At 44.1% G+C, this 16,353-nt stretch overlaps 1 protein-coding gene across 1 annotated transcript; it reads left to right on the top strand.

Moving 5' to 3' along the window:
* The first annotated feature begins 2,661 nt into the window (after positions 1–2,661).
* LOC143531901 (tryptophan decarboxylase TDC2-like) lies at positions 2,662–4,193 on the top strand. Its single transcript, XM_077027094.1, has one exon. The coding sequence runs from the start codon at positions 2,664–2,666 to the stop codon at positions 4,191–4,193; it is 1,530 nt and encodes a 509-aa protein (XP_076883209.1). The 5' UTR covers positions 2,662–2,663.
* The last annotated feature ends 12,160 nt before the right edge of the window (positions 4,194–16,353 follow it).

The following is a 16,353-nucleotide window of genomic DNA, read 5'->3' as shown; positions in this document are numbered from 1 at the left end:
AAATGAAGATTATGCCCATAATCTATACGGTTCAGTGTCTTAGCCGTTCACTAAATTATTTTCCCACTTAATAAGAGCTCTGTCAATATCCAGATAGTAGAACTATTCTCTCACATAAACTAACCGGACCCTCAACTTCATTGTTATCTTCAATTCTTGCAGAAATCTCATTAATCACGTTTCTTTCTTCAACGGATAGTAAGGTTTTCCTCATGCTAAGAGAATGTATTTGTGACTGAAACCAATCAATTAAAGAAAACACTTCATTAACATTACCTTTCTCAATAATGAACCGATCACTAAGAACAAATAGAAATCTATTCACCAAGCTACAATACCTCCATTGAACTACATTTGTCATGGAATATTAAAACCTAATTCCGTTGAATTAATCGGACCATGAACGAAGGATTGAATGAAGAGAACGGGGTTTCTTATAAGAAGTTTTAATATCATTAGTTTGAAGACGCATTTTTCAAGCGACGACTTTTCATAGTCACCTAAATTTTACAATTTCAAAAATTTTAAAAAATACATAAATCTTAAAATAAATAAATAGAAAATTAATATATATATATATATATAATATTAATCATATATAAATTATTAATAATAGAAAAAAACTTAGTATTAACATATGATTAGAAACTTTCATTAATTTAATTCAACAAGTAAAATTAAATAAATCCCTAAACTCCTGCATTTGTGAACATATGACCCCTTCTTTCTTTGGTTTTATTATTTTACTAGGATATAGCCCGTGTAATACACAAGTGGTTAAAAAAAATACAAAAAAGGTTAAATTTAATAATATACGTAATAACATACCTTGTCGTCTCAACAACATATTAAAACATATTTATATGTCTAAAAATAATATTACATATTTTTATTTTATGGATTCATAACATACTTTATGGAAGAATGATTTTGTTTTAATAATATAAATAAGTAGATTAAAATTAAATAGCTTATTAGGTGTAAATTATAATTTTGAAAATTGTTGAAGTGGAATCTTATATGGATAACTTAGTTAAAGATCATGTGGCAACCATGTTGCTTTAATATAATAGTTAGATTTTACTTTTACTTTTAGTTTTAACATATGACTGGAAACTTTCGTTAACAAAATTCAAAAACTAACATAACTTCTCTTCTATTCTCTATATTGCGTCACCAAACTAAGCTTGATAGAAGTGAATAATATTCTTCTTATCCATTTCGGATATATAGTGTATAATTACAATTCCAACAAAATCCCAATACAAGAAGCCCATACATACAACAAAAACATAAACGAAACTTTACAGAAGTAAAAAATACGGTAGCTCTCCCCAAAATGAAATACGTTTGAGATATATGTGAAATAGTGAAGTGAAAGTGAAGTTAACTCGAATTCAAACTCATAAATTGAATCAAAGCCCAAGACATGCACAATTAAGTCCGTCCAAATTAATTGATAGATCTATTATAGCCCATTTAGCCTTTGAATCCAAATTCATAGATCCATTAAAGCCCCTTTTACAAAAATCTTTTAACCAAGATATACTAAGTGCGTCCAAACAACTCTATACAAACATAAACAAAAAAATAATAATAATAAACTAAAGTTTATCAACTAAATACATAAGTTACTAATATATTTATATTGTTACATATACTCACAATCATTCAAAAAACAATCTAAAAGTAACCCGCATAACAGACGGGCTAAAAGCTAATATATATATATATATATATATATATATATATATATATATATATATATATATATATATATATATATATATCTGTGTGTGGAGAGGATAAAGATTAAACTCATTCTTAAAGAAAAAACTTAAAAACTCCAAAAAATTATTTTTAATTAAAAATAAAAAAATATTTTCAAATTTTCGTTTCTTCTATTCTTCTTATATTTTTTATTACTCTTCATTGGATAAAAAAATAATAAAAAATAAAAAGACATTGTAATGCACATGCATAATACTATTATTAACATCCTTACAATAAATAACAAATATTGTAAAACACCCCTATAAAGGGATAAAATTACTAATAATTAATATCTGATTTAAAAAAAAAGATATTGTTTTTAATATAGTAAAAAGATAAGCGGGTCATTGGTCTCATCAAACTCAGATTGCTTCTAAGAAGCCCTTTTATCATAAGACCCTAAATATGTTATTAAAAACCGGTACGTACCGGCCGGTTGAACTGGTTATACCGGATTTTCGTAAGACAGCCAATAGTTAGAGCATGATATTTTTGGACGTTTGCTAGAATATCGTACCACCAGTTTTTTTAAAAATACCTGTTTAAACTTACAAACCAGTTTAAAATCCAAAACATTTTTGATATTTTTCGTGGCCTACATTTTTTAAATTTGACTTTTAGCATCCTTTATAGTGGTAACAAGGCGGGTCCCCAAGTGATGATCATAAGCCCATAAAATACACGTGTTAGATCTAAACATGGCATTCACTACTCACCAAACTTCCCATATGTGGTAAAAACTCAAAAGCCCATAAATATGGCATTGAATACTCAGCTAACTGATACTGTAACTACATAAAGCATTACGTTGTAACCTTCCACTTATAAATACATCACCATTTCTCCATTCCAATTCGCCAATTCCAAATACTTCATTTCAAACCCATAAAATGGGAAGCCCTAGTTCCGACCATATCACATTCCCACAATTGTCCGTTTCCAAAGACTTCAACCACCTCAACCCCGAAGACTTTCGCGCCAAAGCCCACAAAGCGGTCGATTTCATCGCTGACTACTACAAAAATATCGAAACCTACCCAGTTCTTAGCCAAGTTCAACCCGGCTACCTCAAAAACCGCTTGCCCCAAACCCCACCCAACACACCCGAATCATTTGACACGATCCTAAAAGATGTCCAAAACGATATTATCCCTGGGATGACACATTGGCTAAGCCCAAACTTTTTTGCATACTTTCCTGCTTCGGTGAGCTCGGCCGCATTTGTTGGTGAAATGTTGTGCACGTGTTTTAATGCTGTCGGGTTCAATTGGGTTGCTTCACCTGCGGCAACCGAGCTCGAGATGGTGGTGATGGATTGGCTCGCGGTTATGCTTCACCTCCCGAAAAGCTTCATGTTTTCGGGTTCGGGTGGCGGGGTTTTGCAATCCACCACAAGCGAGTCGACTTTGTGCACCCTAGTTGCAGCTCGTGATCGTGTACTTAATACTATTGGAGTCGAGCATATTGGAAAGTTAGTCGTGTACGGGTCAGATCAAACTCATGTTATGTTCAAGAAAGTATGCAAGCTAGCCGGTATTGATCCTAAGAATATTCGGTCGGTACCGACATGTTTGGAGAATGAGTTTTCTCTTGATCCTAAAACCCTTCGAAAAGTCATTGAAGCTGACGTGGAACAAGGGTTGGTTCCGCTTTTTCTATGCCTTACAATTGGGACCACGTCCACGACCGCAGTGGACCCCGTTAACGCACTTGCTGACGTGGCAAATAAGTATAATATGTGGGTTCATGTGGACGCGGCTTATGGTGGAAATGCATGCATATGTCCAGAGTATAGACATTATCTTGATGGAGTTGAGAAAGTTGATTCACTGAGTTTGAGTCCGCATAAATGGCTACTCAGTTACGCGGAGTGTTGTTGTTTATGGGTGAAAAACCCTAATTTGATTGTGAATGCGATGCGAACCAATCCCGAGTACTTAAAAAACGAGCATAGCGAGTCAAACTCGGTGGTGAGTTACAAGGACTGGCAAATCGGGACGGCTCGAAGGTTCAAGTCCCTACGTTTATGGTTCATCCTACGTAGTTACGGTGTTGAAAATTTACAAGATCACATTCAGTCGGATGTTCGAATGGCGATAACCTTTGAACAGCTAGTGAAGTCGGATGCGAAGTTTGAGGTTGTTGTTCCACGACGATTTTCCTTGGTGTGTTTTCGGTTAAAACAGTTCAACGGGTTTGACTCAGGGTACATTGAGTTGCTTAACAAAAAGCTTCTCGAGCGAGTCAACTCGACCGGGCGAGTTTACCTCACACACACCGCGGTTGGTGGGACCTATATGTTGAGGTTTGCGGTGGGAAGCACACTCACAGAAGAACGCCATGTGATTAGTGCTTGGGAGGTAATAAAGGATGTGGCTAATACCATGGTGAACGAGGACGAATCTTTAAGTTGCAAGTAAAGTAAAATCATATTATTATTTGAATATTGAAAAAATAAATCGTACGTGTGATTTGATCATGATTGAGATGAATATTGAAAATAAAGTGTCCGTGTGAGTATTTGATTGAGAAACATGTTTGATATTGTTATTTGATATGAATAAATGATGTTTTCTAATTTTTGTGTTTGCTTTTATGTAAGAAAAGATTGAATATTAATTAATTAAATTTTTTTTTTTGTGTAATTACAATCCCCCGATCTATTCAACAATAAACATAAATTTAACCCAACAATAAAGGGAAAAAATCTTGAAAAACACAAACAATTTTGTAGCGTCCATTGACTCTTTGGATCAACTCGTTCCACGGTGGATGCCATTCAGTTCATCCGAAGGCATTCGGGACTGTGTAAATGGAAGTCCATGGTGGATGCCACTCCGGATTCCCGACTGACCCGTTGATCGATACCATCTCCTCCTTTGTACATGCTGATTATTCAGCCTGTTTTAATAGGTTCTGAAGAGTTGATGAAGCGGATTTTGCCACCATATGGGTGCAGTTGTTGGTACCCATTTTGGGACGGGAGGTGTGGCTTATTACGGGGATGGTCTTGGTGCAAATGGAACCCGTTTGATGGTTGTTTTGAGGTTGGTTTTGGTCCGGGTGAGGGAGGTTTTTTGGGGGTTGGGTTTTGAACAATAAAAAAAGTTGGTGTGGGTGTAGAGGGCATCAGGTGGTGGTGAAAGAAATTGAGGAGCTGTGGTGCTGTCATAATAGGCCACGGTAGTCAAAAGACGGCTCACGAAGACCTCTTGAAATTGCATCATAGATATTAGGGTTCGCATCGTAGCTTGCATCTGATTGAGGGTATTAAAACCCTTGCCGGAATAACCATCGTTGGAAATAACCGTCAGCTGAGGGTATAAAAACCCTTCCCCTGTCAATTGTAAAATCATCACAAACTCATTTAATTAATAAAGAAATCCGTTTTCTATATTATTTTGTATTCATATTATTGCTCTCATACTAATTTGAACACTTAGAAAAAAAACTACAGTTGCTCTATCATCTTATGAAGCTGAATTCATGGCAGCCGCCTTAGCTGCCCGTCATGCCTTATGGTTACAAGGATTGTTAGAAGACTTCACTAGTTGGAAGCAAGAGAAAGTGACACTTTTGTGGATAACAGATCGATCAGTAATAGCATTAGTGAAAAATCCAGTATTTCACGGACGGAGCAAACATATAAGTACAAAATATCACTTCATACGAGAATGCGTGGAGAAGCAACAAATCAAAATGGAACACATTAGTGGCGAGGAACAGAAGGCAGATATACTAACAAAAGCATTACCAAGAACCAAGTTCATGGAGATGCGCGAACTACTAGGCGTCAAGGACCTCGCAATACAAGATCAAGATTAAGGGGGTGATTATTAGTTAATCATCGATCCCGTTAAGTTTATTAGAGTTTAGGTAACTATATTAGAAAATACCGTTAGTATAGTTAGTGCCATAAATGTAATTAGGTGATAGTTTGTGTTAAAATTGTAAATTTGAAAGTACAACAGATACAGAACCGTCGTGTCCCTTGCCGGAATAACCATAGCTGGAAATAACCGTCACCGGAGGGTATAAAAACCCCTCCCCGGTCAATTGTAAAATCATCACAAACTCATTCAGATTAATAAAGAAATCGTTTCCATATTATTTTGTGTTCATATTATTGTTTATCGATCCAATTTGTTATCATATCGACTATCTTGATGCTGCAATCACGGATAGCGCGGATTCTCAACTGCTGTGTCCGTTGATGGATATTAAAAGTTTTGTTGAGGTTTTGTTAAATCCATAATCAAATGCACAAACTGAATCAAATACATGCCACAAATAATCACATACGCTTCCATAAAACAGCAAATTAGTTAGATACTTAAGATTACTATATATAAACCAAAAACTAAATAAACATTTACGCAATAGATTTGATGTTCGAAAGCCATTTTTGGATATAGGTTAACACAAGTTATTTTCTACTGTTTTGCAGAAGTCGTTAAGAAAGAACCACACCAGCAACCCGTAGCAATACCTCCTTCTGCAAATCAGGTAACGGCTTTTTTTGGTTTTTTAATAGACTAGGTGTTTTGATTTACCTACATTTACTACACCAGGATGCATGTTATTTTAATTTCATAACAACCCTGAAGAGGTAGGTCCCAGCAGAGACCAGTTGGTCCCGCAAGACTCACCTTGAACAGGGACGTCTGCGCAAAGGCCATCTGCTCCCGCAGGACCCACCATGCTCATAGAATCTTACGCGCAGTACGCAAGCTGTACACGCAGGGAAAGCCTCCCAATGGTGAAGTACCCCGCCTGTTCCCGCAGTTGCGGATACAAGCCATCAGGGAAGGCTACCCGCAGACAGCAGGGCTACACGCACAAGACACTAGCTACTTCAGCAGTCACGTGAAGGAATGAGCAAGGCGGGAACAATCCCGCCCAAATGAGCCAGTCTGATTCTGAAAGATCTTTTGTACCATACCTACCAAGGTATGGATAGGACAGACGATCTGACCAGAACAGCCCATGAGCCAATCACAGGGTGACAGCTCACCGACAACAGTGCGAGGAGGAGCACCCTCTAGTACTGTTTGTCACTATTAGCCGCTGCCTACTCACCAACCCTTACTGTGGAGCATGCGCAGCCTACAGTTGGTGGAATAGTGTTACTGTTGGCCGTAACCTATTCACCAACCAGCATGGCCTGCGTACAATCCACAGTAAGTGGGACGTGCATAGTCTACAGTTGGTGGAATAGTGCAGCCGACTTTGTTACTGTTGGCCGTAACCTACCCACCAATCAGTATGGCCTGTGCGTAATCCACTGTTGGTAGAACAGGAATACTATTCAGCCGGCTGTACCTGCTTGGAAACCTACCTTCGGCTATAAATACTCCAACATCTTGGAATGGTAAGATCATCTGCTATCCAGTTATCTAGCAATCTCTTAATATACACTTATATTCAGAGCAATCTAGTCTGATTCTCACGCCGGAGGGTGGTCACAAGGAGGAACCCCCCCCCCCCCTTCTCAGTGACGAGCTTACGGTGTTTGTTTTGCAGGTCTCCTGAAGAACAGCCTTCTCAGCTAGACCTCATTCGTGGGAAACATTACTTAACCCCCAGATTATCTATAATCTGTACTGGGTCACTTAGTGTTTCTTCATTGGCGCCATCCGTGCATAAAAGCTAGAACTATTTTAGTTTTCACAATTTCTGAAGAAATGGTTAACGTTACTCCGGTCCAAAGGCCTGTAACTGACCAAGAAACCCCGGTAACCACCCCAGCAACTGGGGGGAACACCGGCGGTTATACAATCCTTACGAACACTACCCCGACTACCCAAGCCGGGGCAAGTGGAGTAAATATTCCATTGGGGTTCACCGATACCCAACTGGAAAAACAAACGAAGGTCCCTCGCCAAACACTAGATCAAGTGAAGGCGTGGGCCGAAGCACGGCAAAGAGAATTCCAAGCCGAATTGGATGAACGCTTGCGTTCAGCTCAACAGGCTGACGAATTCACCAGTACTCGCCAACACCTCAATATGAGCAGTGACTGCGAGTACTCAGAAGACGAGTTGGAGTCTGATACCGACGCGAACCCTCGCCATAAGGCGAAAGGGAAGCGTAAGGACACAGACGTCCAACCAAAAAGGAATTTTGGGGAAGCTTTTAAACCAATCGCGGAGAGAAACCCGCGTGACTTCTCCAAAACCTTTAGACCAACTGCTACAAATGCAGGAAGGTCAAAATTCGCAAGAGACATTGCGGAGGCAATCGCCCCGAGAAGTGCCAAACAAATGTCAAACATTGGCACTTATGATGGTCTATCCGACCCAGACGACCATCTGAACAGGTTCATTGCGGGGGCTACCGTCAGCAACTGGACGGAACCCACGTGGTGCTACATGTTCCAGATGACTCTGGTCGGAGCAGCCAGGGCATGGTTCGATCGTTTACCGATCCACCACATATATGACTGGGCGGACTTTCAGAACAAGTTCAGCCAGCACTTCAGCCAATAGAGGAAGTACACTGAAGAGCAGTGGACGATCCTCAACTGCGTGAGAGAGGAGGATGAATCTTTACTAGACTTCATCACTCGCTTCAACTCCAAAAAGCTTAGTCTCGGCAACATAAGTGAGGATCTGGTTCGCGCCGCCTTCATCCAAGGCGCCGAATACCCAGAACTTATCCGCACGTTGACGGGTAAGGATGGCATGCCATCCACATGGGATGCCATCATGACGGCGGCAAAGCGCTTTGCCGAGACGGAAAAGCAACTGGGAAGGGACCTTCCCCAGAGTACGCACCTCTACACGCAGAGGACAAGAGAGAACAATGTCCGGATCGCCCGGCAGAACAAAAAGAGGAGGCTAGGTATTTGGCAGTCAAGGGTAAACTTTGACACCTCATCCAGCTCTCGCCCTCTTGTTGGCGGAAGGGACAACACACACCCTTCAAATCGAAAACACCGGTGGACGCCACTCACAAAGAGCGTCACGGAGATATTTGCCACGGAAAAATTGCCATGGCCCAAAGCCCCATCGATCCGGCAGAAACCTAATGCGGATCAAAGCAAATCCTGTGATTTCCACGGGACAAAGGGTCATGGTACTGAAGAGTGCACATCCTTGAAGGATATTATTGAAACATTTGTTAAGGATGGAAGGCTTGCACATCTCGTGGCATCGATCAGGAAGGGAGGAAGGAATGACAACCGGTACAGAGGTAACGGACGAAAGCCCGTCGACATCAGCATCAACATGGTTCATGGCAAGGTCAGAGGAAGAAAAAGACGGGTGATAGAACCATGCGCGTGGAAGGAAGCTGAGGTGCGCTTCCCGCGAGTGCCAGGAGGCCCCAGCAAAGAAGGCCCCATCGTCATCAGAAGCCAGCTGGGGCACTACATCACCTCCCGCACTCTTGCTGACAACGGCGCTTCGTCGACAGTGATGTACAGGCAGTTCTTTGATAAGCTGGATGATGAAGACAAGGAACGCTTGGAAACGGTCTACGCTTCAATGGAAGGGTTTGATGGCAGTACAGAAACACCCCTGGGTATCCTATCTTTCCCCGTTACTCTTACTGATGGGAATCATTCACGCACAGAAGACGTGGATTTTGTCGTGATGAAAAAGCCACACCACACATACGACATCCTATTCGGAAGAGATGGGATGGCAAGATTCAACGCCGTGGTATCTTCAGTCCACGACATGATGGGATGGCCAACAGCTGAGGGTGTAGCAATGATCTCTGGCATTCCCCAGGTATGCATTGCATCTGTCTCATCTAAACCCAAACCGAAGAAGGCTAAACCAACCGTCACTGAACCGGAAAAATGGGCCTTCAATGGCAAATACCCCGACCAGGCCGTTACCATTGGACCAACAATTGTTGATCCCACCCGCACCTTACTCAAGCGCTTACTGCAGAAAAACGCTGACATCTTTGCGTGGACACCAGCTGACATGACTGGTGTACCCCGAAGTAAGGCGGAGCATAAGCTCAAATGCGATCCGGCTGTTACGCCAATCGTACAAAAGCGCAGGGTAATGGGGCCTGAACAAACTAACGCGTGTAGAACCCAAGTCAAGGAACTCCTTGACGCAGGCATCGTACGCGTTAGTAGATATCAAACATGGGTTGCAAATCCCGTAATGGTACCGAAGAATGACAAACAATGGCGCATGTGCATAGATTTCAAAGATTTGAACAAAGCATGCCCCAAAGATTGTTATCCGTTACCAGAAATTGATCTCAAAGTGGATTCGTTGGCGCCATTTCGCCTTAAATGCTTCTTGGATGCGTATAAGGGGTACCACCAAATCCACATGGCCATTGATGACCAGGACAAAACCGCATTTCGGACGCCCGATGGTACATTTTGTTATAAAATGATGCCATTCGGACTTAAGAATGCAGGGTCCACGTATCAACGACTAATGGACAAAGAGTTTCATGCCCAAATCGGGAGAAACTTGGAAGTCTATATGGATGATTTGGTCATCAAAAGCCTCGAGCCTGAGGCGATGTTGAAAGACATTGAAGAAACTTTCAACACGCTCCGAAAGATAAACATGAAGCTCAACCCGAGCAAGTGTTCATTTGGGATGGAAGAAGGGAAGTTCTTGGGAGTCATTGTTACTAAAGATGGCTTTAGAGCGAACCCTGAAAAGGTCGAAGCCATTGTTAAAATGGAATCACCTACCACCATCAAACAGGCTCAGACACTGAATGGGCGACTAGTCGCACTTAATCGCTTCTTGGCAAACCATGCGGATAAGTCGTTTCCTTTCGTGTCAACACTGAGAAACTGCTTGAAGAAAACGCACTTCCGCTGGACACCAGAAGCGGAAGCAGCTTTTCAGGAGATTCGGTCACGCCTGATCGAACTCCCAACGCTTACAGCACCACAAGCGGGAGAGGAGTTAATCCTATACCTTTCCGCAACAGATAGAGCAACCGGGGCAGTCTTGCTAGTAGAACGAAAGGGCATCCAGATGCCAATCTATTATGTTAGCCGTGTACTAACAGACGTAGAAACCCGGTACTCTACCCTCGAAAAATTGGTCTTAGCACTTATACACGCTTCACGCAGGTTAAGACGATATTTCCAGGGCCACCCAATCACCATTCTCACCAACTTCAAACTCTCAAATGTTCTAGGCAAACCCGAATTATCGGGACGTCTAGCCAAATGGGCAATTGAATTGGGAGAATATGCAATTAAGTACAAGCCAAGACCAGCCATAAAAGGCCAGGTCTTGGCCGATTTTATTGCAGAAGTCCCCGTTTCGCGGGAAAAAGAGTGCCAGGAGGAGGCTCAACCCTCCCCAGCACAGGACGTCAATGATGTCTGGCGACTCTATACTGATGGAGCAGCCAGTAACGAGGGTTCAGGCGCAGGGTTAAAATTAACCAACCCAGCAGGCCAAGAATATACTTACGCTATTCGGCTGGACTTTCCAAGTACGAATAACGAAGCCGAATATGAAGCATTCTTGGCCGGTTTGAGAATTGCGCGTAAGATGGGAGTGAAAAACTTAGAAGCCCACGTGGATTCCATGCTGGTGGCCAACCAAATAAATGGAACATACACGGCTGTGAATGACACCATGGCCCTGTACCTCGCCCAGGCAAAAACCCTTATGCGTGATTTTAGTGATTGTAAAGTCATACACGTCAAGTGCAGCGAAAACAAATCTGCGGATGCGTTAAGCAAGCTTGCATCACTAGCCTTCACCCACTTGGGAAAGGACATCCGCATTGAACTCCTCAAAGCACCATCAGTCCCGCACAAGGAAATTTGTGTCATCCAGAACAATACAGAAACATGGATGACACCAATAATAAATTACCTTGCAGCAGGAATACTACCAGAGTCAAAAACACAGGCAAGAAAACTACGCTGTAAAGCACTGAATTATCAACTCGTCAATGACATCCTTTACAGACGTAACTTTCTTGGCCCACTCTTGAGATGCGTGGACAACCAAGATGCCGACTACCTCCTAAGGGAAGTACACGAAGGCATCTGTGGGGTACACGCAGGCCCCCGCGCTGTTGTAGCCAAGCTAAACAACGCGGGATACTTTTGGCCGGGGATGCATACGGATGCACTGGCATACATCAGAAAATGCAGGTCTTGCCAGATTTACGTGCCTAACACGCATCGCCCAAAAAACGAACTGGTTCCAGTCACTTCTTCGTGGCCATTTCAGAAGTGGGCCATCGATGTGACAGGCCCATTTCCTACAGCAGCAGGAAATGTTCAGTTCCTAGTGGTAGCCATCGACTACTTCACCAAGTGGATAGAAGCAAAACCTTTAGCCCAAACAACCGCAAAGCATATCAAAAAATTTATTTGAGAATTTATAATTTGTCGTTTTGGACTTCCACAGAATTTGGTGAGCGATAACGGCACCAACTTTGCTGACAAGAAGCTACAACAGTGGCTGAAAGAACTTCAAATCACCCACACATTTACCTCAGTGGCACACCCGCAAGGTAATGGTGAGGTGGAGAGAGCAAACAAGAGCATCGTCGAAGGCATCAAGAAAAGACTTTTGAAACACAGATCCGGCTGGGTGGACGAGCTTCCGCACGTCCTTTGGGCAAACATAACGCTGAAGAAGGCCAGTACGGGGGAAACCCCGTTCAGCCTCACTTATGGCACGGAAGCCATGGTCCCGGTCGAAATTGGTCTACCCTCACCAAGGGTCTTGAGTCAGCCAGAAGACAATGATGCGGAAAGACGGTTGGATCTTATGCTAACCGAGGAACGCAGAGACTTAGCCGCAGTGCGTGAAGAGAATTACAAACGACAAATGCAAAAGTACTACAACACGCGGGTAAAACTCTGCAACTTCAAGGAAGGAGACTACATACTGCGTAACAACGAGGCTTCGAACCAAGAACGCCCAGGAAAGTTGGCCCCAGTCTGGGAAGGGCCATATGTTATCAAACAAGTTCTGGGAAAGGGCGCATACCGGCTCGAAAGGCTCGATGGCACTCCCATCCCAAGAACATGGAATGGAGCTCAATTACGCAAATGTTATATGTAGATCAATTCCAAAACTTGTAAAGAAAAGGCCAAGAGCCACTTCTAATGGAAATGATTCTCCTTTCATAATGTGTTTACCTTTATTCTTATGAACTCCCCACTGGTGCCGGTGTTTACCACATAAAGGGGGAGAAGTAAGTCGTTACGTGTGGAAGGCGGCAAAACCCGCATAAACACAACGTTAAAAATAAGGGAAACCTACACGCAGGTATGATGTAAGTAAAGTTTAGCCATCCTTGTAAGTGCAAGTGACGGTCTTATCCGCACAATCACAAATAAGGAAGCAAAACTTTAAACTATCATTTACCACGTTCAAAGGTTATCCTAAAAAAAAAAAAAAAAAAAAAAAAAAAATACAAGGAAAAAAGGAAACCCTACACGCAGGTCAGGTATGGGTAAAGTTTAGCCATCCTACCAAGTGCAAGTGACGGTTCTATCCGCACAATCACGAAGGAGGAAGCGAAACTTTAACCCACTATCAACCACGTTCAAAGGTTAACTTATCCTAAATACTTAGAAATGAGGAAAACCTGCACGCAGGTCAGATAAAGGTTAAAGTTTAGCCATCCTACCAAGTGCAAGTGACGGTTCTACCCGCACAATCACGAAAGAGGAAGCGAAACTTTAACCCATCATCAACCACGTTCAAGAGGTTAACTTATTCTAGAACACTTGGAAAATTGCTAACTTAAACTAAGTATGCAAGTCATGAGTTTATAAAGCAAGGAATCCAAAGAAGGAAATAACAATCTTATACGCAAAAAAGATTTATATTTCAATAATATATTACAAGAATGGCCGGGTTACTACCCGCCTAGAAGAGAATCTATACAAGTCTAAGCAATGGAAAGGGATCCTCGGGGTCAAGCTTCAGGGCCGCCTCCACTAGGACCCGCTCCGTCAGAAGAACGGGGTGGTTCGAGGAAAGCTTTGAGGACAGCTAACCCATCATTAGCAACAGCTACTTCATCCACCTTTTCCACCACTGGATGCGGGAAGGCGGCGTATTGGTTCAATGCTTGATCGTAAATGGCTTCGGTATCCACATCGAACAAAGGGAAGTTGGAAGGCGGGACGCCTTTCTCAACAAACCCTAGACCAAGCATGAAGCCGGCCTTTTCCCCATCATCATGAGAAGCGTTGAGGGCTGCGGTCATAGCATCATCGTAGGAGGTCTCTGAAAAGACCCGACGCACAACCTACAAAGAAAAAAATACAAGTATTAGAACCTTTTCTTACAAAAGAAATGCGTGAAGATAAATCTAAACATACCTGAGGCAACGCTTCTCGAAGAAGCCATTGGAGGGCAGCTTGAGCTTCGGTATGGGCGCGTTCGGCTTCGCTCTTGTTAAGGTTGGCAAGTAAAACTTCCTTAGCGGCAGCCTCTTCGACGCCCTTAAGCTTCCGCTCGGTTTGGTCAAGCACCCCCCTCAGGTCCAGGATTTCCTGGAGTTTCTTGGCATCTTCCATTGCCAAGGCATCATGAGCGCGTTGGAGAGCCTCTAATTTGCCTTTCAGCTCCTCATTCTCCAAACGCAGAGGCTCAGCAACGGCTTCAGCCTGGGCAGCCCTCTCGGTTGCGTTTCGCGCAGTTTCCCTGGCCAGCCGAAGCTGTTCATTCACAGCTTGGGCAGCCTTGGAACGGGCCTCGAGTCGCGCCTGAACTTCAACCTCGAGGGCCTTGAAGGCCTTCTCCTTGGCGGCGGCAGCTGCCGCCAGCTGTTGGTTCTCCTCCCGGAGAGCACGCGCTTCAGATACGTCTTTGGCGCGAGCTGCTTTCAACTTGTCGTTTTCACGACAAAGCAGCTCGATGCGCGGCTGCATCCGGGCCTGGAGAACCCGAAGCTCATTGGTTAGCCTACCCTCCTGGTAGCTAGCCAAGGCTTCCCCCAACGCACCATGAGGAGCAGCGTGGCGAGCCCAGTCCACGCACTCCACAGGGGTACGAAGGGTTGTTCCTCGGCGTATGTTCCATCGTGGAACATACACTTCATTGGAATCCGACACTGCAAAAGAAACAAAGACAGTAAGGAAAAGATGATAAAAAAAAAAAAAGGGGAAAAACAAAGGAACCCTACGCACCTGTAGGGTCAATGACAGGCCGATATCCGCCAAACCCATCACCTGAACCTAAAGGAAATCCATCCAACAGGTCAGGCAGATGGGAAGGTGGCAAAGATCGGCGGGAAGCCCTGCGCGTACCTGATGGTCCGGCTGTCGGTGCCGGTGGCGCGGGCATGGTGGCAACCGCCGTGGTCGCCGTCGTGGTCTCCGCCGCGGTCGCCGCCTCCTTAAAAGCAGCAGTAACCGCCGGTTCCGTGAAGGATGCTGTAAAAATCGCTCTCACGGCCGGCGGTGACGTCATCTCGGCCGGAACAGTTGGCTCGACGGAACGAGCAACTGGACCAGCGGATGCAGGCGCAGGCGACTGGGTCGACGCCTCAGGAAGGCTGACCGAGCCTACCGTCATTGGCGAGGAGGTACTCCCCTGCGTTTCACCTCGGATTGCGTCAACATCCACGCCTGCACAAAGAAGAAAGTGTTAAAAGAAAATTATGAAGTGACAAATCTACAAAGGCATTATGAGTATACTTACGGGTTTTCTTGACCCTGAACGTACGGACGGGCGGGGAGGAACCCGATGGAGCCGGCCTCTTGGTACCGGTCACCGTCGTCTTCGTTGGTTCTCCGGAGGTAACGGTCGTAGCCTCCGGAGCAGTGGTCTTCTCACCACCGGGCTTCCCCGCCACCTCTTCACTATCTGACTCCGTGTCAGATAGAACCACTGGATCAGCTGTGGAGGCCTTCTCCTTCCCCTTCACGCCGGCAGCAGTCTTCTTCTTCCGCACAAGGGGAGGACCATCTGCGGATTCCTCAGAAGAAGATAGGATGTAAGGATTTCCAACAGCGGGTACAGCATTGAGGGGTTCGGGATAAAATATCTCCTTACCTGGCCGCCGGTGGCTCAGGATCTCTTGGCCCGGCGGATAGACCTCCACAAACCTATCCGCCGTTTGCTCCAGGATGGGCAACTCATTGTCGTCCAGAGCACGAGTGCCCACCCGCACGGGACTGTCAGCTTCCCGCGGGAACAGGAGCGACTCCAAATTATTCCCCTCTGAAAGAAAAGAAACAGTTAGAAAATAAACTAATATCAGCAAGAAAGACAAGACATACCATAAGGAATAGAGTTCAAACCGTATTGAGAAGGATAGGAAACCGAGACGCATCCTTCCATACCCGGCTCATCCCCAGCAGCACCATCCCGGACTCCGCAAACCGGTAAACCGGAGATTGGACCCGGGATATCTTCGCGAACCATTCCGCCTCCTGGTAGTTGGAAGCGTGAAGGCTCGGAAGCGCTTGACCCTTCTTGAACTTCATAGCAATGGGGATGGCGCGGGCAGAGATGTAGAAGAACTCCCGCTTCCACGATCGTAGACTGCGCTCGGTCACGCAGATCTTTAAACCCTTAATACGGGTTGTCAGGGTGTACCACCCTTGGACGCACCTCCAAGTATAGAAGGTCATCAGGCGGTCCACGTAGG

This window comes from Bidens hawaiensis, unplaced genomic scaffold (assembly GCF_021521415.1).
Source record: "Bidens hawaiensis isolate Kalapana, Puna unplaced genomic scaffold, B.hawaiensis_p1.1 tig00009285_1, whole genome shotgun sequence".
NCBI classification, from domain to species: Eukaryota; Viridiplantae; Streptophyta; class Magnoliopsida; order Asterales; family Asteraceae; genus Bidens; species Bidens hawaiensis.
The sequence above is the reverse complement of the archived record's forward strand: the minus strand, read 5'-3'. Positions and strand labels throughout refer to the sequence as shown.